Below are 22,400 nucleotides of genomic sequence, written 5' to 3' on the forward strand. Positions count from 1 at the left end.
TCACAGAACGTGTAAGTCAGGAGAGTACAGACAAGTTGAGAGGCAGTTTCCATGTACTGTGGGAAGTACTGTGATATGAAATGTAAGATGCCATGTGGGGACATAGAAAAGTTATGCAGCTTAGAGGGGAGGTGGGGGGTGAGTGAGAAGTAGATGCTTCCCAGTATTGGTATCAAGATAAGACCCTAAAGCAATGAGCCAGATAAAGGAAAGGGGAGCAAATAGTAACTGAACAGAATTTGGGGGGAGAGTAGGTACCAAATTTATCATGATACAAGAGAGCATGAGGATTGAAAGGAACTGAATGTTAGTCAAGTATTAGGAATCTTCAAGTGGCAAGTGACAGAAATCCATTTCTAACTAAATAGAATTTATTGGCTCATTAATCAACCTATGGGGTGGGTAGACTTGCTTTGCCTCTGGGATGACAAGATATCAGGACTGAAAAAATGCCATAGCTCTCTTTATCTCTGCCTCTACCTTTGCTTGTCTTTGTGGGTTAAGTTTGTTCTCTACTTCTATAGACTGTTTTCTCCACACAACTGAGAAAATAAATACCAGCTGATGTGAATTTACAAACAGTAGGTTTGTTATTGGAAAGGAAAGATAGGTGCTGTTTTCCATTTGCTCCAGCTTGCAAAAATGTCAATAATTGTGCAGGGTCTGAGCTAACGAGTAGCCTGCCGCAGTTACCTGGATGGTTGTAGGAGACTCTAGACTGTTGGCTCAAAGACAAATATTTCTCAAGGCACATTAGGCAGTGTGAACCCCCCTAGTTCCCTTGTGTCATGGAGATGATGGGGAGCATCCCAGGTGGATGTTGCATCTACACTGGGCTTGTATCACTGCTAAGGATCTCTGATCTTAAGAACCTTTCAATCTTAAAAGGGACTGCTAGCAACCTGCTCAAATTTCACTCTGCAAGGAGATGGTGTTATCTTAATTGTTCTACTCAGGGAATAAACATGCCCTCTGACCCAGAGGGAGGTTCTGTCTCTAGTGTCTGTTTGATAGGCATATATCCTTGAAAAGATAGTGCAGGATAAAAGCCGTCACAAAATGCGTTAGAAATACCATGGAGAATTTCCCTCCAACAACAGAAACATCCCAAGGAAGGAAACTGGTGTGTCTTGGGTCATGTGTTTATCTTGGGTCAAGCACTTTGTCGCAGGATATAGGATAGTGTATTGGCTCTGGTCAAATCAACTTCCCACCAAGGTCAGGTGTCATTGTCAGTTATTAAGATGAGTGTGCTTGCAAATATGAGTCATATTTATTATGATTCCGTATAAGAGTATAAATCGTAAGACTAAAGAGGTAAAATGGATTTTGAAGAATTGTGCAGGTTGGTTACATTAAGGAGTTTGGAGATTTTCCAATGTGCAATAGCAATTTCTTAAATAATTTTATAATAAGGTAGTGTTGATGTTATCTTTAGAAAGATTGCATTGGCACAGACTTTAGGGATTGGTAGGAGGGGGTAAATAAGGAGACAAGTTAGGGGACTACTACAGTAGTTCAGGTAAAAGATGACAAAAGCCTGAGCCAGGACAGTAGAGATGGGCAAAGTAAATATATTTTGGTAGCATCTATAGGGAGAAAAGACAGAATCAAGGACAAACTTTGTTTCTGTTTCGGGAAACTTAGTGAATTGAGATTCAGAACCTAGAAAGAGAAGTGGGTTTTGGGAAGGAAAGAAGGCAAATTTAGGTTTGAAAATTATAAATTTGAGATAGAACAGGTCGTTGAAAGCTAGGTTGAGGAGATGAGTTGGATGGGGAGATGTGTCTAAGACAGAGATAGAAAAGACTAAATAGAGAAGACTTGAGGACAAAAATTGAAGAACACTGATATATTAAAGGCAGGCATAAGAAGAGAAATCAGAGCCGGGGGAGGGGGGAAGCTTGGGAAAGTGTATCCAGGATGGTCAGAAGAAAACTAGGAACAGATAGTACAAGGGAAACCAAAACAATTTGAGTAGGAATTGACCTCATTTTTTTTTAATGGCTGTACAAAATGCCATAGTATGATTAGCACAATGTAATGAAAACTAAAAACAAAACAAAGAACTCAGAGCAGTTAAACTATGTCAAATGCTCCAGAACAAAATTCTCCAATTGTAAGAAGGGAATTCCATCAACTTTAAAGGAGCACTGTGGGGATAAAATGAATCCTTTTTCACATGCTCCGCATACTATGAATGCAATCAGTGTCCATCATTTTCCTTTGTAACAGTGAACCACTGTGACTGCCATATTATACCCTTACTCCTAGATCTTGTTCCTAGATCTTGTTCAATCATTCTTAGAAATATCCAGTCATTATATTTGTACTAATATAATTTTTTTGTGCTCCACTGCACTTGTCCTTCAAAAAAGTGCTTTTCCCATTCTGATTATATCACTGGTACTAAATCCTTTGACATATGGGTTGTACCAAAAGTCATAGATTGATTGGTAAGGTAAATACAGTGACATTTTATTTCTGCTCATCTCATTAATGTAGGTCAGCTCTGGTTGATGAGATTTCCTCCAAACATGAGCTAGACCAGCCCTATAACTTGCTCATACAGAATAGAATGGTTTGTGATTGTTATATTCAGTTTCCTAGGGAGGATTTAATGGTTTGTCTACTTTGGGTGTGTGCACGTGACACTCTCTTACATTTCTGGTTTTCCTTCCCCTGGAACTAGCTCAAATAAAATAAAAATTCTTAGCTTTCTTTAGAAAAGAGGGGAAAAAGCTCAGCTACCAATCTAAGTAGAGAAGGAGATAAGGAAAATAGGAACATGTTGGAAAAGGCAGTTTATAATTCATTAATATGCACTGGTATCTCTTAAAAGTTTGTGTTTTTTGTTTGTTTTTTGTCTTTTTAGGGCTGCACCTGCAGCATATGAAGGTTCCCAGGCTAGGAGTCCAATCGCAGCTGTAGCTGCTGGCCTATACCACAGTCAAAGCAACCCAGATCCAAGTGGAGTCCGTGACCTATACCACAGCCCATGGCAATGCTGGATCCCCAACCCACTGAGTGAGGCCAGGGGTCGAAGCTGCAACCCCATGGTTCCCAGTTGGATTCATTTCCATTGTGCCACAATAGGAACTTCCCGTTTTTTTGATGAAGATCTAAGACCAGAAACTAATAAGAAGTCATATACTTTAAAAGATTTACCACTTGCTTTTTATAGCTTTATTGACTATTACCAAGTTTCAATATGTTTCAAATAATTAAATACTGGAACTGGGACATTAAAAATACAAACTAATTTACCAAAATAATTGTATTCTGAATATTATGTACAATATTATACATTTTACATTACATAAAGGATTTTTATACATAAAAGTAAGATCTGACTTATGATTACTGAAAATCCAAAATACATTTGAATAAAACATTCCTATGCATACATACACAATCACTCAACTGGGATAATCAAAACCATACATGAGTGTGGTTATTAAAAAATAAAATTACATTCTTACAATGATGGTAGAAATTGAATGTTTTTGTTAATTTGAAAGTAGTAGTATAAAACCACACACATACGTATCATATTACCTAGTTCTATAGAGTTAAAAATCTATGTTCAAGACTGAAATATGTCTATACCCAATGAGAAATTTTTGACTTTTAATTTTTTTATTTTAAGGGATTTTTAAAAATAATTCATAATCATTAAAATGTCTATCCATGGGCATAATTCAGACCCAATCCCAGCAAATGGAGAAATCATGAGGGTCAACTATATCACCATGTATATTTCACCATATGTTTTTGAAAAATATCCTATTCTATTATACAATTTGGCATGTCTTCATATTCATGCTTGTCATTGGAGATTACATATTGGGGCACAGAGCCTGTAGGGAAAATATATATTACTGTTGAGAACTAGATACTAAAAAAGGATATCACTGGGTGACTCCAGGAAAGAAGGGGTGTTCACATGGAAGACACCACCCATACACACTAAATTAGTTATTAAACAAGGTGTCAGTCCTTCAAAAAGGTTAATACACTGATGTGTCATACCTTGTTTGAATACTGAAATATCTAAGTCTAGAATACTGTCAAGTGAGTTTTAGTATTGTTTCACTTTTAAATGTAATTCCTTTCAAGAGGAAGAGCTGTGATTTTAAGTAAAGCCAAACATTTTTCTAACTGATCTAAAAAGCCTGAAAAACAGTGTCTTTATAACAAAAGTATCTCTCTGTGTGTAACTCTGTCCATGGCTCTTATCCCAGAGATACAAAAACTGGTGAAAATTCTTTCAGAACTATACACAAGAACCTTGGAAAGGCAGCAGTTAGTAAACTGGCCATTCTTCTTAAAGTCTGCACAGCATTTTGCAGTATTCCCTATTTTGAAACCCTGCATTTCATCAAAGGCAAATAACAGAACACCTGAAAACTAGAAGACAGAGAAGTTAACAAGTTAAAACATAGACAAAATCAATGTCTCTTCCAACATCCCATAATCTATGAAAAATGAGATTCATAGCCTAAGGTCTGCTTCGCTGTTGTTCTTCTCATTCATGTTTTGCTTGAATATAAAAAGAGGCTCTAAGCTAGGTTATCAAAATATATTCATATAAATGTATGAGCATTTCTAATATAAAAGTTAAAAAAGTCTAAATTCTTAATTTTTGTAATTAAATATCCTAGAGTTCAGTAGGCAGATTTATTTTTGAGCAGCTTGAAAAGAATCCATCAGCTGAGCACTGTCTGTGAGATTGGGCACTGCTACATTTCAGCTCTTCGCCGTGATTTCTCAGCAGCAGCCGCCCCATCCTCCTCCTCCTCGTCCTCCTCCTCATAGTGCTCCTCTCGGCCTTTGGGGCGTTTGTCCTCTCGAACTTCTTGCTCTTCTCCATCATTGTTTTTCTCATCGGCCTTAAAGTTAAAAGAAAAAAAGAAAAACTAAGAGGTAGGACGCCAAGTTAGAGGTATAAATAATTCTCTTTCTTAAAACAAACAAACAAAAAACCCCAGCAGGAAGTCATTCATTTTTGAGGAAAGGAAGGAAGTGAAGAAAAATGTTCCAGGAGGCAAGAGTGCTAGTCTTTTCTAGCTTCACATTGTCAAAAAATTTTCCTAATTTTAGGATGGCCTGTTAAACTCCATGGTACCTTAGATGTACCCAACTCTACATATATATCTCCTGCACACGCGCACACACGCGTGGTAGGAATATATACCCTACACATACATTTTCATCATTTTCACCATAGGTCTCCTCAGCATTATGTTCCAGTTGCCTTTTTTTCTCCTCAGTCAAATCTTCCTGAACCTAAAACAAACCAGAGATAACAGGTGATACTTTGATAATTTCAACACTTGAAACAATATGTTTTGGTTTCCCAAAAGTTCTCTCAAAGCAGAGGAAATTTAAACTAAGTTTAAAAGGAAAGTCAGAGATTTGACTTGTTACATTATTCATGAAGAAATGTGTAATATACCTACTGCAAAAAAAAAATGTGACAGAATCACAGAAACTCTGATTTTTGTGTTTTGAGTTTCTGAGTTATTTGAGTAGGAGTTAACACTCCACATAGAACATCTGAAGAAATTCACCTTATAAAATTAAAAACTCCTTTTTCCAAAATGGAGAGGTATGGAAATCTGAAGGTTCTGACAGAATGTAAGTTCTTGCTAAGACAGGAACCATCTGTCTTAACTTCCTTCAATATCTACATGCATGCTTCGCAAACTTATTGCTTAATATATATTGTTGAATGAATGAGTCGATGAATGAATAAATGAGTCAATGAATGAATAAATGAGTCAATGCAAAAAAAAAAAATGCTCTGTAAAGGCACAGAAACCAGAAACCGCTACCTATATACAATGCAGTAGAAAACTGAGGAAAACCTGTGTATATGCACTTCTATAATTAAGAATAAACTTCTTTGGCTAAAATATCTAGAACATAGGACACGATCATTTCAATTTTTTAATAAAATAGTTAAGCCACCTCAAATCCCTACATCTCTTTAGTGTTCTAACACAGTTCTAAGTAGTTCTCTTTTATGTATGCTATTATATGTCACCGATCCTGATTATTTTTTTTTCAAAATGCAAATCAAAGCATCCAAATATTTCTGCTAAATACTCTATTTAATGATCACATTCCACAAAAAATAGAGAGTAAAATATTTTCTAAATTTATATCAAAAACCATACATATTCCAAAAGGTTTAAATCTTCTGAATACACTTCAAAAAATTGCTGACCACCAATTAAGCATAATACAGTGTCTTGGTACCAAACCCCCCCTGATATCTCTTCTAAGGACAGTGTTAAGTCTTCTTGAATAATACCCAAAAGTACCTACTTTTGGGGGGCATGTGTGTTAAAAATCCCAGAAATGGGCAGAGGAAGGAAAGTGTGCAAGTGTTATAGTTAAGGAACAAAGTAAGGGCTATCTCAGGGAGTCCAACCCAGGTGCAACAGGATGAACCCAAACCCACCAGTCACACTTTGGTGGGACTCTAGTCTGTTAGGAGCCTACAAAGATGACCTTTCAAAGATACCCTAACAGAGCCCAGCCTTCATGAACCGATTCTAATGAGCCCATGTTTGACTGGACTCAGCCCCTACACCACATTGGCACCAAATAAATACCTTCGGAGGACAGCTACAGAGTATATTTTGTATTCAGGTGTCCTGGTGAGACAAGCTTAAAAAAAAAAGACGCCTCTGCTCACCTGCAGGCTCTGAGTGTCCCACACTATCTCTGCTGCCCTTAGTCACAGAATCGCATCACAACATTCCATAGGACATTGTGATGAAAACAGTAAAGCACTTATTTTAAACTATATTAAGTTCTCACTAATTGAAACATCTTTAAATGGCTAAAGTGTCCCAGGCAATTTCTGTGAACAGAGACAGGTCTTCTATAGCCGTAATAATGAAAATATACTACTGAACACTAAAAATGGTTTGGTTGAGGTTGGGGGTAGGGGAACTGCCTTGAAACTGTGACATGGTGAAAATATATAAATCAGGTTTGGGAAGTTTTTTCTATAAAAGGCCAGATAGCAGGTATCTAGGCTTTCTTGGCCAAAAGGTCTCTCTACCCAGGCTCTAAGGTTGTGGTGCAGAGGCAACCTTAGATAATATGTACACAAAAAGCCATGGGCTTGGCTTCCAGTAAGGCTTCACTTCCAAAACAGGCCCAGTCCTTTATTCTTCCAACCCCTAATAAAGATTATGGATTCAGAGAGACTGGGATTGAAACCTTGGCTCTGTGACTCTCCAGGTGGTATAATCACTAAGTTCGGTTGTTTTTATTATAAAAATTTTCAAGCACACAAAATAAGACAATAATTCAAAAAACTAATTATAGCCATCACCAAGGCTCAAAAGTTATTTCAATGTTGCTGTTGCCACACTAGCACCATCTATCACTTTTATTTATTTTCTGATGATTCTTAAAAATTCCAGACAGCATGTAATTGTTCCCCTACCCATCTCAGTATATATCTCTAAAAACAATGGATTTTTCTTATTTAACCATAATGCCATTATCACCTCTGATAAGTAATCCCATGGTATCATCTAATGCCTAATCTTTACTAACATTTTCCTGATTGTTTTAAATGTGTCTATTTACAGTCAGTTTGTTTTAATCATGGTCCAAACAAATGCCACATCTATCATCAGTTCCACTCCCTGCTTTTTTTCCTTAATGCTATGCTGAATTGTAGTCCAATAAAATGACCCACATTCTGGATTTATCTGCTTCTTTATGATATCACCACTTAACCCATTTCTTTAGCCTCTGTATTTCTTATAAAAGGAAGTTAGCATAAAGACTTGAATGAATTCAGATTCAGTTTGCAGAGCAAGGGTTTTTCAGAGGTGATGCTATAGATTTCATATTTTCATTACATCAGGAGGTAAAATATAATGTTTGTCCCACCTTTACTTATTTTTTAATTGCTTTTTTAATTGTGATTTTTATTTTTTCTATTATACATGATTTACAGGGTTAGGTAAATTTTTACTATACAGCAAAGTGACCCAGTAATACATATATATGTGTGTGTGTGTGTGTGTGTGTGTGTGTGTATATATATATATATGTATATATGTGTATATATATATTCTTTTTCTCACATTATCCTCCATCATGTTTCATCACAAGTGACTAGATATATTTCCCTGTGCTATACAGCAGGATCTCATTGCTTATCCAATCCAAAGTCAACAGTTTGTATCTATGAACACCAGGTTCTCAGTCCATCCCACTTCCTCCCCCTCCCCCTTGACAACCACGAGTCTGTTCTCTGTGATTTTCCTTTCTGTGGAAAGGTTCATTTGTGCCATATATTAGATTCCAAATATAAGTGATATCATATGGTATTTGTCTTTTTCTTTCTGACTTACTTCACTTGGTAAAAGACTCTCTAGTTTATCCATGTTGCTGCAAATGGCATTATTTTGTTCTTTTATGGCAGAGTAGTATTCCATTGTGTATATATACCACATCTTAATCCATTCATTTGTTGATGGATATTTGGGTTTCCATGTCTTGGCTGTTGTGAATAAGGCTGCAGGGAACATGTGGGTGAAAGTATCTTTTTCAAGGAAAGTTTTGTCCGGATACATGCCCAAGAGTGGGATTGCTGGGTCATATGGTAGTTCTATATTTAGTTTTCTAAGGTACCTCCATACTGTTTGCCATAGTGATTGTACCAATTTATAGTCCCACCAACAGTGTAGGAGGGTTCCCTCTTCTCCACACCCTCTCTAGCATTTGTTATTTGTGGACATATTAATGATAGCCATTCCGACTGGTGTGAGGTGGTACCTCACATAAGTTTTGATTTGCATTTCTCTAATAATCAGTGATGTAGAGCATTTTTTCATGTGCACGTTGGTCATCTGTTTATCTTCTTTGGAGAAATGTCTGTTCAGGTCTTTTGTCCATTTTCCAATTGGGTTGTTGGCTTTTTTGCTCTTGAGTTGTATAAGTTGTTTGTATACTTTAGAGATTAAGCCCTTATCAGCTGCATCTCTTGAAACTATTTTCTCCCATTTTTTTTTTTTATGGTTTCCTTTGCTTTGCAAAAGATCGTCAGTTTGTTTAGGTCCCATTGGTTTATTTTTGCTTTTATTTCTGTTGCGTTGGGAGACTGACCTGAGAAAACATTTGTAAGGTTGATGTCAGAGAATGTTTTGCCTATGTTCTCTTCTAGGAGTTTGATGGTGTCTTGTCTTATGTTTAAGTCTTTAAGCCATTTTGAGTTTATTTTTGTGTGTGGTGTGAGGGCGTGTTCCAGTTTCATTGATTTACAAGTGGCTGTCCAGTTTTCCCAGCACCACTTAATGAAAAGGCAGTCTTTTTCCTATTTTATATTCTTGCCTCTTTTGTTGAAGATTAATTGACTGTAGGTGTCTGGGTTTATTTCTGGGTTCTCTATTCTGTTCTATTGGTCTATAGGTCTATTTTGGTATCAGTACCACGGTGTCTTGATTACTGTGGCTTTGTAATATTGCCTGAAGTCTGGGAGAGTTATGCCTCCTGCTTGGTTTTTGTTCCTCAGGATTGCTTTGGCAATTCTGGGTCTTTTGAGGTTCCATATAAAGTTTGGGATTGTTTGTTCATTTGGGAAAAATGTCATGGGTAATTTGATAGGAATTGCATTGAATCTGTAGATTGCTTTGGTTTTTTTTTTTTTTTTTTTTGAGTTCTTTCCTATTCTTGGTGAGTTTGCCCAGAGGTTTGTCAATTTTGTTTATCCTTTCAAAGAACCAGCTCTTTGATTTATTGATTTTTTTCTATTGTTTTTGAATGTCTATTTTATTGATTTCCTCTCTGATCTTTATGATTTCCTTTCTTCTGCTGACTTTGGGTTTTATTTTTTCTTCGTTTCCTAATTCTTTTAGGTTGTAGGTTAAGTTGTTGATTTGAGATTTTTCTTCTTTTCTGAGGAAGGCCTGTATAGCTATGAACTTCCCTCTAAGCACTGCTTTTGGCACATCCCATAGATTTTGAGTGGTTGCATTTTCATTATCATTTGTCTTGAGGTATTTTTTAATTTCCTTCTTGATTTTCCCATTGACCCATTGGTTTTCTAGAGGCATGTCGCTTAGTCTCCATATAGTCAGTTTTTTCTCATTTCTTTTCCTGTGGTTGATTTCTAATTTCATGCCATTGTGATCAGAAAAGATACTTGAAATGATATCTATACTCTTCAATTTGTTGATGATAGTTTTGTGCCCTAGCATGTGGTCAGTCCTTGAGAATGTTCCATGTTCACTTGAAAAAAACATATATTCTGAATTTTTTGGATGTAATATTCTGAAAATATCAATTAAGTCTAACCTTTCTGTTGTGTCATTTGGGATCTCCGTTGTCTTACTGATTTTCTGTCTAGAGGATCTGTCCACTGATATGAGTAGGGTGTTAAAGTCTCCTACTATTATTATATTCCCATCAGTTTCTCCTTTTATGTCTGTTAGTATTTGTTGTATGTATCTGTGTGCTCCTATATTAGGGGCATATATATTGATGATTGTAATATTCTTTTCTTGAATGGATCATTTTATCATTAAATAGAATCCTTCTTTGTCTTTCTTTATGGCCTTCATTTTAAAGTCTGTTTTGTCTGGCGTGAGTATTGCAACTGCTGCTTTCCTGTCTTTTCCACTGGCATGAAATATCTTTTCCTATCCCCTCACTTTCAATTTATATGTATTCTTTGCCCTAAGGTGAGTCTCTTGTAGAGAGTCTCTTGTAGGCTCTTGCTTTTTAATCCAATCTCCCACTCTATGTCTTTGGATTGGAGCATTCAATCCATTGACATTTAATGTAATTATTGATAATATGTATTTAATGGCATTTTAAACCTGTTTTCCAGTTGACTTTATGTTTCTCCTTTATTCCTTTCTTTCTTTTTTGTTCTTTTTCAGGCCACACCCATGGCATATGGAGGTTCCCAGGCCAAGGGTCAAATTGGAGCTGCAACTGCTGGCCTATGCCACCCCACCACAGCAATGCAGGATTTGAGCTGTGTCTGCAACCTATACCACAGCTCATGGCCACACCAGATCCTTAGCCCACTGAGAGAGGGCAGGGATCAAACCCACATCCTCATGGATACTAGTTGGGTTCGTTAACCACTGAGCCATGACAGGAACTCCTCTTCCTTTTTTTTGGTTGGGTGATTTCCTTTTATTTTATCCTTGTGTCCTTTTCTTTTTAGTTTTTAATGTAACGTTTGGTTTTGATTTGTGGTTGCCCTGATTTTGACATGTATCTTACCCCTTCCTATATTTGCTTGTAGTCATATAGGCTCAAACACATTAAAAAAAAAAAAAAAAGAGTAGATTTTCTTAATTTCCTTCCCCCATATTTTATGATTTTGAAGTCCTTTTTTAACATCTGCATGTTTGTCCTTTTGCTGTTCCTTGTGTTTCCTGTTACTTTTGCAATAGCTTCTCCCCTCCCCCTTTAGATCTGAATACTGGCTTATTTAAGTGATTGCTTTCCAAATGTGATTTCTTCCATCCTATTTTGTATTTCTTTTTATATTTAGAGAAGCCCTTTCTATATTTCTTTTCAAATGGCTTAGTATTGCTGTACTTTTAGTTTTTGTTTGTTGGAGAAATTTTTTATTTCTTCTTCTATTTTAAATGATATTTTTGCTGGGTAGATTATTTTAGGCTGCAAATTTTTCCTTTTAGAACTTTGAATATATCTTGCCACTCTCCTCTGGCCTGTAGCATTTCTGTAGAGAAATCAGCTGATAGCCTTATGGGGGTTCCCCTATAATTAATGCTCTGTGTTTCTCTTGCTGCCTTTAGAATCCTCTCTATTATTGTTGCCGTTTTTATTTATTATTGCCTTGGTCTGGGACTGTTTGGGTTCAACTTGCTTGGGGCCCTCTGTGCTTCCTGTATCTTGATATCTGTTTCCTTTAGATTTGGAAAGTTTTCAGACATAATTTCTTCAAGTATATTTTCAATCCCCTTTTCTTTTTCCTTCTCCTTCTGGAATCCCTATTATGCGCAGATTGGCCCACTTTATATTGTCCCATAGATCTCTTATATTGCTTTCACGTTTTTTCATTTGCTTTTCTGTCTGCTGTCCTGATTGGTTGATTTCCATGATTCTATCTTCCAAGTCACTAATTTGCTTCTCTGCATTATTCATTTTGCTGCCTTTAGCTCAGTACGCATCTCTAAAAATGAATTTTCTAATTTTTCTTGGCTCTTTCTTATATTTTCTAGTTCCTTTCTAAAGGAATCTGCATTACTGTTCATATCCTCTCTTAATTCCTTCAGTGTTTTCACTACCTCCCTTTTGAACTCAGTGTCTGTCAGACTGCACAGTTCTGTTTTATTGTTTGCTGCTTCAGGTGAATTCTCCTGTTCTTTCAACTGGGAATGGTTCCTAAGCTTCTTCATTTTGCTTATATATATCTTATTCTGTGAGTTTAGGGAAACCAAAACTATGGTAGTCTTGGATGGCTATTTCTGTGCAAGGGTGCCCCTTTGGATTTTGTGGTGGATTACTATTTATTTTTGGTGTGGGAACTTGGATATTTGCTGTCTCTTTCTTCAGTGTGAGCAGACTGTTATCCCCTTGATAGGGTGCTCAGTGTGTTTCCAGGAAGACAGAGGCAATGGGCAGGGCTAATAGTCAGTGCCTGGGTGCTGGGCTCTTGACAGTAGCGAGAACCTGCAGGATGCTGTTGCAGGCTTGTCCTAGTTGCACAAGAACTGCCCAGTCTCCCATAGCCTGAGCAAGTGGTGCCTTGCCACCTGTAGCCTGTGCCAGAGGTGCTCTGCCCCCTGAGAGTCTGTACATGTGCAGGGAAAGAGATTCCTATGGCACTCAGCCCCTCCTCCTCTTGCCCTTCCCAACAGTGGTGCCTTGCTTCTCCTTCAGGCCCAGACCTCCTCCCGGGTTCCCTCGGCTGTGGCGTTGCGTTCCCCATCCCGTGGTACACCACTCCCTAGTCCCTCAGACTGTCTCCACACAGCCAACCCTAGTCCTCTCCCTGGAACTGAGGTCGGAGCTTGAGTCTCACCCCAAGCTTCTCTGGCTGTGGTGTCCAGGTCCGTGGTGCAGATGATCTGTGCGGCTCTCACTTAGCTTTGCCCTCCTTAGTCCAGCTCTTGCTCTTTTCTCGGCAACTTTGGGGTCCCTCCCTCTTGGCTGATTTCCCCATCAGTAAGATGGCTTCCCAGTGTGGGTTCCTTTCCTCTTTAACAGCTCCCTCTCAGGAGTGCTAGTGCTATCCTGATTCCTTTTCTCTATCTTTCTTTTTTTCTTTTGTTCTGTGCAGTTGTGTGGAAGGTTTCTTGCCCTTTTTGGAGGTTTAAGTTCTTCTGCCAGTGTTCAGTAGATGTTCTGTGTGAGTTGTTCTACATGTAGATGTATTTTTTTGATGTGTTTGTGGGAGAGGTTGAGTGTGACGTCTTACTCCTCCACCATCTTGACCCTTCTATCCCACTTTTAGAGAGGCTAAAGATGGTCAGTGAGCTCAGGTGGTTACAGCCTGACCTTTCCATGGTAAAATTCCCTGACCTCCATTCATCTGGTGATATTATCCACTGATGACTGCTCCTAAATCAGCTGTTTTAATAAGGGGGTGCAAAGTGATGACTTTCTAATTCCATCATTCCTTCTGTATTCACTAACTTCTATAAAGAAAAACATACCCTTATCAACTACTTAATTACTATGCTTGGTATACCTAAGTATATTAAGTATATTAAGTATACTTAGGTATACCAATTTTTTTAAAATCAGAATTGAGTGCAGTCTAATCATGGTTCTCACAATAACAAGCTGTGTGACCTTTGAAAATTTAGCTAATATCTCTGAAACTCAAATTTCTTATCTGTGAAAGAAAGGGGGTTAGATGAAAATCAGTGATTTTTAATTTTTCATGTGTGTGTGTGGTAGGAGTCATGGACCCTTTTAAGACTTTGGTGAGAGTCTTTAGCAAATGGGCCTAGATACACATCGTTTTGCACAGAAGTTTGAAGAGGTTCAGATTTCCCAAAGTCCACTTGTAGAACTGTCCTAGGACTTCTTTAAATAGCATGTCCCTGAAACATCAGCATCAGCTGAGGTCTTGTGAAGAACTCTGAGTCCTAGGACCTACCATAGATAGGATCAAAATCTCCAAGGGTGGATGGAGCTCCTGCTCTGGTGCAAAAAAATCAGCAGTGTCTTGAGAGCACTGGGATGTGGGTTCAGTCTCTGGCCCAGCACAGTGGGTTAAGGATCTGGTATTGCTGCAGCTGTGGCTTAAATTGAGACTGTGTCTTGGACCTGATCCCTGGCCCTGGAAGCTCAGTATGCCATGGGGTGGCCAAAAATGAAAAAAAAAAAAAGGAAAAAAAAATCTCCAAGGGTAAGGGAATCTGTATGTTTTACACACTCTCCAAGGTGATTCTTAGCCATAGCAAAGCCTGAGAGCCCCTCGCTTGAGGGACAATGGGTGCTGGGTTAAGAATGTCTCTGGCTAGGGAGTTCCCTGGAAGAGGCCTAGCAGTTAAGGATCCAGCAGTGTCTCTGCTGTTGCTCTGGTTCAGTCTCTGGCCAGGGAACTCCTGCCTGTCATGGGTGTGGCCAAAAAAATAAATAAATAAATAAAAACAAAAAAAATTGGGAGAGAGAAAGAAAGATAAAAGAAAAGTGGCTAGAGAGAGCAACACCCTTTTATGATTTTTTTTCTTCCCTTCTCTTGGGAACTGTTGTAGAATATTTAGGTTGTTTACCAGTTGTCAGTATAATCTGAGGTGGAAACCACTGATTTTGAATACTCTTCAAATTTAGGTATCACACAGACAAAAACTTTGTAATTTTTCAAATTTATAGATGCACCTATACTATGCTAGTAACATATTCTTCATGTTTGGGCAAAAGTAATTCAAACTCATCTTAAAGGCACTACTGAAATGGAAGTAAATGATAGAGTTTCTCACTTTAAAATATGCTCAGACTAATAACCAGAAGCCAAATGTTACTCTTAAAATGTAGACATGTCATTTATGTCTTCCACATTTGACCTTTTGTATTATCTTGCTAAAGCTGATGCAAACATTTTGTTAAAGATTTCCCTACACTGTTCCTCATTAGTCGTTACTGAAATCTAATATTTTAGGCATTTTAGAAACAGTCCCTATATGATGCGGCAAAGTTTAATAAATAGTGAAAACAAACAAACAAAAATAAAACACTTCTCCTGAGTTTGAAATGGGCTTTGGCTAGCAACCCAGTCCCAGTATGTATGCTCGTCTTTCTCTGATACATCACAGATGTATGGGATTAGCCAGGAACCAGAAGGATGCACCTTAAGTAGTCAAGATTGCTGGGATCCACAGAGATGGAATGGGATGTGACAACAGACAGGCCTTCAACAATGTCCACCATAGTGATGGATACTCCCACTTGCTGGCTAATGTTTAACAGCCATCACTGTCTGGATGGCTTCATGGTGTGGTGATCACAGTTTGGGGTACCACTAAAGGTAGCCAGATAACCTTGTGCCTGCTCTTTCTTGAGTGTGCAGATCAATCTGTTTTCAGTTAGACTGGGGAAACTCAGCACTCAGGTTTTTCAAAGTAGTCATTTTAATCTCTATGTATTATTAAACATTTAAGTAATTTTGAAGCACACATAACACTTTTTGGCAATGTCATAATTTGTCTCGTTTGTTCATAAAGAGATGAAAAATCTGGGAAGGATGGGCTCACCACATCCATGTCTTTCACTCTAACAATCCTAAGCAATAAGCAATGAATGCTTGTTAATTGCCATTCATTTTAGGTCTTGGAAGGATAACACTGTTGCACTAAGATAAGAGAAGGCAGGGATAGTGCAGATTTCCTAGAATCATGCTTGTCTGGGTCCTCTACTCTCGGAGTTCAAGTCACAAGTCTGATGGGCTGTACCTCTGAACAGGTATAACCTAGGCAAGCTGCAACTCCTTCCTAGGAGCAAATATGACAGCAGTCAGGTTGACTGTGGGCTAGAAAGGCAGGGACCAACAGCAGCAACGAGCCTTACATTCCAGGGGCTGCTGGGGCAGCTGGAAGACTCCTAGGCTTATGGAAGCTAAGAACGACGCACATCACATAGCATTGTGGAGTCTTCAGAGTGCTCACCCACAGTGCTTATCAACAGTACACTGTGTGCTCTCACATACCGTGTCCCTCTTTACTTTCCTGGTTTTGCTGCATTCTGCTGAGACCGTCATCTCTATTGCTAGTCCCTGACTGGTATATGGAAATTCTTCTTCCTCTTCAAGGGAAGAACTGAGAACAGTGGAAAGAGATGGGAAAGGAAAATCCAATAACTAATCACCTCACAACTACCAGAAAAAAAAAAAAAATAACAGCCAGAACAAGGAGTGCTTAGGGGGCAGAGGGGGAAGTTACCCAGTCAAGGAGAAAGGCACAATGGGCTTTCTCTGTGAGCTCATGGGGCAACCATCTAAAATAGGAGGGTGTGGTGACCTAGAACCTTGGGGAGAGGGTTAGAAGGTGGGGACAGGGTGCCAGAGCTAGGAGTTCCAGGCCAGGAACTGGGGCCAGGTACAGGGAGAGAGGAAGGGCTCTGGTCAGACAACCAACCCGAGGGAGCAGTGACTGCCTGGGGTTAGGCACCAGCCTCTCCCTGGTCTTTCTTCCCTCAGGACTTTCTGCCTTTCTTTTCTTCCTATCCTTGATCCCTCTTGGATTGCAAGATTTCTTTCTACCTTAACTGACAGAATATAGGGGTAAAAAAATAATCAGTAAATACTGATTAAAATTTTATGTTTACCCTTCTGAATTTTTAAAAAGAAGCCAAGATGAACCTCTTCTCTTTTAATCCCTCAAAGATTCCTGGCATCTGACATAATGAAACAAAGTAATATTAGTCTAGACATCATGTTACAAGAGAGGCCCAGATGAATATCTTTCTCTTGCCAAATGTTTTAATATTCAAAGCTGCTGCTTTCTCGAATGCTCTCTTCTGATGACATGGCTTGGGGGCTTGATTAGGATGAACAGCAGGATGAGAAAAAACAGAATAAAAAGATCAAGCCAAGCAGACTGCACGTGACTAGAGGTATATGTTGCCAGTGGCTACAAAGAACGACATCCTTTTCTGTTTTCCTAGTATAAGCACAAATTTCTGCATCAGCTCTGAAAAGCTGACAAATGCAATTTAAACGAAACAGCAGCCCTGGTCAAGGGAACTGTGCCCATGAGCCCAGTAGCACATGCCTTCTGAGCAGGATCTCAGGGGTGTGTGTGTTTATCCACGCTGCCATTTGTCCATCCTCTCCTGCCGTTCCTCTTAGGGCCAGAATCACACACTTGTAAAAGGCCTAGATAAGAAGTGCCTCTGAATCTGGGATTTCATTTGTTGGACCATTTACTGTGTCCAGAGACAGAGTAAGCACGAGGCCTTGGCCTCATGCACATCATATTCCTGAGTACTGAGCCTCAGCAGTCCACACAGCCCTGGCTGTGACTAGCCAGCCACAACCAACAGTGTTCATCAATCAATTATACAAATGTGGCACCATGGTAGATGCTCTATAAACCTAGTTAGCAATAATACGCCAGATGTTTACAATAAAAAGCAAAGTAAAATGAAATGTTAAGAAATTTTACCCCAAAGCCTTTTATTCAACTGAATTCCTTACATATTTTTCCTTTTCTTCATTAAATTTAATTAGAATGTTAAATTCTTAGGAGGGAAGAAGCTGAAAGTAGAGGCTGCAAACATTTTTTTAAGTGTTTGGAAGGTGTTATGTATATTCTGACAGATACCACGGGGTACTCCTGTGAGGCGGGCAGTGTGGCAAAATCTACAAAGCCTCTGGGGTTAGTCCAGACTTCTCAATGTACAGAGCTTTGTTCTGTCTTGTGAGGGAAAGAGGGAGGAGAAAATATCCTTACAAAGACCCCATTAACCTAGGTCTGCCATTCCTGGACACCCAAGTGTCAAGAAAATCTCTAGGGAAAACCAGAGAGGAGGATTCGGTCACCCCATTTTCATTATCTTCTAACTAAATGTCTCCACTGCCATGGTCCATTTCCCCTCAAGACCACCCTTCTGTACCCAGCCTACAGCTCTCTGAACATTTCTATAGAAGCCCTGTTGCAGAGGTTTGTTTCAGGTGAGTGTGAGGCTCCCAGCCCTCCTGCTTCCTACCTCCTCTTCCCCTTCTTCCTGGTACTGCTCATCCACATTGTCCTCCTGCTGGTCTGGATTTCCTGCCATCTGTTGAAACAAAAGGGGAGGCTCAGGTTACTGAACATTGGAGATACATTTTCCAGTCCCCTGGGACAAAGAATAGTCAGGCCACCATGCACTTTCAATGCATCAGTGGCCAGGAAATGATGACTAATCATTCCCAACACAAAGCACAAGAGGCCTATCACCCTTGGTCTCTGAATGCGGGCATGTCATTTCATATGATGGCCCAGCCCAAAGTCAGCTAAAGAGACAAACAAACTTCCTGTCTATGTAGGTTACGATTAACCTTTGGCTTAAACCAGACATTTAGCAAAATACCCGGGGGGTTAAAACCACCCTCCAACATGGCATCTGCTTACCACCAAATGCTCCTCCATTTCTGCATTCTCCTGCTTTTGATGACTTTGTTTTTGCTCTTCATTTTCATCTGGCAAATTTTCTTCCCTCACTTGCCCAGCTTCCTCAAATTCATCCTCGCCTTGATTATTAGGGTCATCTGCTGGGTTTATATCCTCTACAGCTGCCCTCTGTAAAATTTTAATGAAAAGCAACCACCACTTCAAAATCCAGGATCAAGTTTAATTTCATTTGAAAGGCCACACACTGGCATAAAATGAAATTGTCCTTCACCAGATTGTTCGGATCCATTCTCGCCAAGTTCCACAAGTACCCATCTCACTGTCAAAAGATAAAATCCATGCCTTATTTGTCGGAGGCTGATGAATCAGAATGAAGTTCAAATAGCACTTCTTTCCTGCATGTTATTCCAAAATAGTCTCCACACTTGAATATCACAAGTAATATGAGCATAACTGACTAGACAACAAGAAAAACAGTTAATATAAGCCAAAGGACCAAGTAGAAGAAATAATGAAAATGAGAGATCTAGACAGGCAAACCAGCAGCTTCTCTCACTGGTATTTTTTTTTAAATTACTGACCAGTTATCCTTTGCAAATCAGTTACTTTCACATAAGTGGGTGAAAGGCAGTTGACGAGAGAGGAAGCCACAAGAGAAAGGACCCAAGAAAAACACCTGTGAGAAGATAAGAAGAGGGCTAATTCAAAAGTAGACAATCATGTTCTAGTGTGGATCACACTTTATAACGTGGAGCTGAGAGATGTTGCTGTGGCAAGAGACAGGAGAAAAGGGCAAAAAGCCAACTTTCGGCAATTTATTTTGAAAATAACCTTCCTCATACCACCTCACCTCTCAAGTAGTTCTCAGTTATTATGTTCAGTTAATGCCCTTCATATTATCAACTTGAGAATTATCTGGATGTCTTGCTTATGCTCTCAAAGCACCTTTGAAAATAACACATGTCTTCATGAAGATTCAGATTTTAGTGCCTGAGCTGGGCAGAAGTGGTGATGCTTGTGGCAACTTCCCGGATTACACCAGGGTCATGGGCAGGACGCTTCCCTGAGACAGGAAGCCTCAGCCGTTAGCTTTAGTCTCTGCCAGTGTTCTCCAGACCACAAGATTCTACTTCAGTTCACTTCGGAGCCTTGAACATGTTCAAGAGCTTGCAGCAGCCTCAGCTGATGTATTCTCTGCACATCCCTGGCTATGTACTTCGTTCAAGAGCAAAATAACACTTTTCTTGGGACTACAGAGAGTGACAAATCATCACCTTCAGAGTAAAGTCCAAATCACTTCATAATCTCTTGTCACATGAATTTCTTCTTGTGTGTTATCAATAAATTGTGTGGAAATACAGGGAAAATGTAACATAGTTTCTTCAGGAAAAGAGTTCCAAGTGCCTTCTGCAAAAGTTTATAAAAATGTATACACTAGCTCCAGCTCTGACCAAGTAATAAAGTTTTACAGGTTCAGATGCTATATTCAAATAAAATAAAATAGTCAGATACTAATTAAACCTCCGCAAAGGTGGGCAAACATTTTTTTTTTAAATACTTGTGATTTTTCGTTTATTGATTGGTCTTTGCTATTGTTATAGAAGCCTTGGTTTTTTTCTTTTCTTTTCTTTTTTTTTTTTTTTTTGGCTCCCTGGGCCAGAGATCAAACCCATACCACTGCAGTGACAATGCTGAATCCTTAACCCACTGTGTCATAAGAGAACTCCAAAATGTTTTTAATTTAAAAATGAGGAAATAAAATGAAATAGTGAGATGATATAGAGAGGGTCAAGAAGGCTAATAATTTCTAATTAAAAGAAGGCATGCTAGAAAGGCCACAATTTCCCAATGTGTTATCTAGAGCAAATGGACTGAGGAGAGGAGAGGAAAGAATTACGTAGTCAGGTACTCAGTCAAAGCACACAGTGTTTCCCAAATGCTAGTGACTTGAATACCCACTGTTCCCTTGTTCCCTCCACTGCTCTTGGGATTTTCCCAGGCTTTTGGACACTCACTTCCTTGTTCCCTCATGGATACTCTTTTACTTTCCTGATATCTATAGCTCTAGCTCTTTCCTGAAAATATTTCAGGGCTGTGTTTCCCTGGAGCATTCCTTCAGAAATGCTTGGTCATGGGTGGGTATGCAGATGCATTCTGCCACCTCTCTGCACAAGTTACATGGAAAAGACATTTCCATCAGGGCAACTCTAAGCAGCTGTCAGGAAGACTTCCTCAGTACTTGCCAAGAAAGAATATGGGTCATCCTCTCAACCCACTGGATAAATATAAACAGGGCCAAGCATAGCACAGACTGAATTTTATAAACATGGTGGTTGATCTACTAGCAAAAGATGACAGGAAAGCTAGAGTAAGTTGTAAAAATCATCCTACACATAAGCACAGAGACACACTGACTTGCAGGCAAGGCCACCCAAATGAACTGGGAGTCTTGGTCCTTTCTGGGTAAACACAAAGAACATTTTTGGTTATTATATGTCTACCTACTAATATTCTAATTTTTCTATAGTATCATGGTAACTGAGCAATTTTTTTCATTTCTCAAGCCACATATTCTTATCCATGTATTTATTAAATAGTCACTGGACTGCTGGGAAATTACACAGAATCACATGCCACACATTCACACTCTGGCAGACTGCTCAGTGTGCTCCAGAGTGGTTACGCTTTCTCTGCTTCTTTCTTCAACTCCCACGCTTGCTTTTTGTTTTTTCGTCTTTCAAAAGATGAAGTATTTCAGTTTTATAGATAGTTTCATTTGTGCTATGTTTTAGATTCCACCTAAAAGTGATACCATATGCCTTTCTGATGCCTCTTTTTGCTTTTCTGTCTTAATTTTCTTAAATTAAAAGTCCCCAGAGGGAAACTCCTTGGATGTTTTCCCAAAAGAATCTTTAACCCACTCTCATCATATACACATGCCATGGTTTATAGTTAACAATAATTATGCAAGCCACCTTCCTTCTGTGCTGAGGAAATAACAGACATATCTGGAGCCAGAGGCACCGTGTCAGGGAAACATTCATGTTGCCTTTCCTCCTTGTGACTTCCCAAGTGTTGTGACCGGAAGAGAGGACACTTACATCTGCCTCGGATTCTGGATCAGCTTCCTGGGGCCCTTGTTCTTGAAGTTCATGTCCATTCTCTGGGTCATCTTCTGCCTCGTCTTGGTGCTGGTTGTCTTTCTCATAGGCTAGCAAATTAAAGGAACTAATATGAGCCCAAATGAACCAGACAGGATTCTTCTCTTTTGAAGCAAAGCCATCAGTGGGCTTCCCTACAGACCACTTCATCCCCTCTCTCCTCCAGCTAGGTTAGCTCAACATAAGGCCTGCATCTCAGCTTTTCTGGAAAAGTTAGGTCCTCTTCCCAGGCCTTGTGTCTACAGAGATAGTGTGGTTCTGACTCTCTAAAACAAATGTTTATAACAGAAGCTAATATATATTTTTCCCATTATGCCAAAAATAACAATCAAAACTCTCTTGATAAAATAAAGCCCAGCCAATTGGACATTGCTAAAATTATTGACTAATTTTTGGTAATGTTGGAGAAAATAGCAAAGCACAATAAAAAGAAACTGATACTATTTCAGGAAGTGAAAGAAAGGACAACCCCACTGTGGAGCTCAAAAACAAATTCAGCCCTCCTATGCTCTCTAAGGTGATGGTGATGATGGTGCCACAAACCACACATTTATACTCACATATATTTACTTGCTACTTTTTGAAAAAATATTTCAATAAAGGGAATTTAGCTAAGGCCATGCAAAGAGAGGAACAATTAGCTTTTTCAGTAAGATATAAG

The 22,400-nt window shown here is 39.0% G+C and overlaps 1 protein-coding gene across 4 annotated transcripts in view; it reads right to left on the bottom strand.

Annotated features, from left to right (window-relative positions):
- Positions 1 to 3,171: 3,171 nt before the first annotated feature.
- GOLIM4 (golgi integral membrane protein 4) overlaps positions 3,172 to 22,400 on the bottom strand; it is a 78,531-nt gene continuing 59,302 nt past the window's right edge. For all 4 annotated transcript variants that reach the window (XM_047785990.1, XM_047785982.1, XM_047785972.1 and 1 more), the window contains 5 exons: positions 21,680 to 21,789; positions 18,579 to 18,746; positions 18,175 to 18,243; positions 5,209 to 5,289; positions 3,172 to 4,892 (listed from right to left, as the gene is read on the bottom strand). In XM_047785990.1, the coding sequence (XP_047641946.1) occupies positions 4,743 to 4,892; positions 5,209 to 5,289; positions 18,175 to 18,243; positions 18,579 to 18,746; positions 21,680 to 21,789 (578 nt within the window). In that variant the 3' untranslated portion in view covers positions 3,172 to 4,742. The remainder of the gene's footprint in view (positions 4,893 to 5,208; positions 5,290 to 18,174; positions 18,244 to 18,578; positions 18,747 to 21,679; positions 21,790 to 22,400) is intronic.

This window comes from Phacochoerus africanus, chromosome 1, assembly GCF_016906955.1.
Source record: "Phacochoerus africanus isolate WHEZ1 chromosome 1, ROS_Pafr_v1, whole genome shotgun sequence".
NCBI classification, from domain to species: Eukaryota; Metazoa; Chordata; class Mammalia; order Artiodactyla; family Suidae; genus Phacochoerus; species Phacochoerus africanus.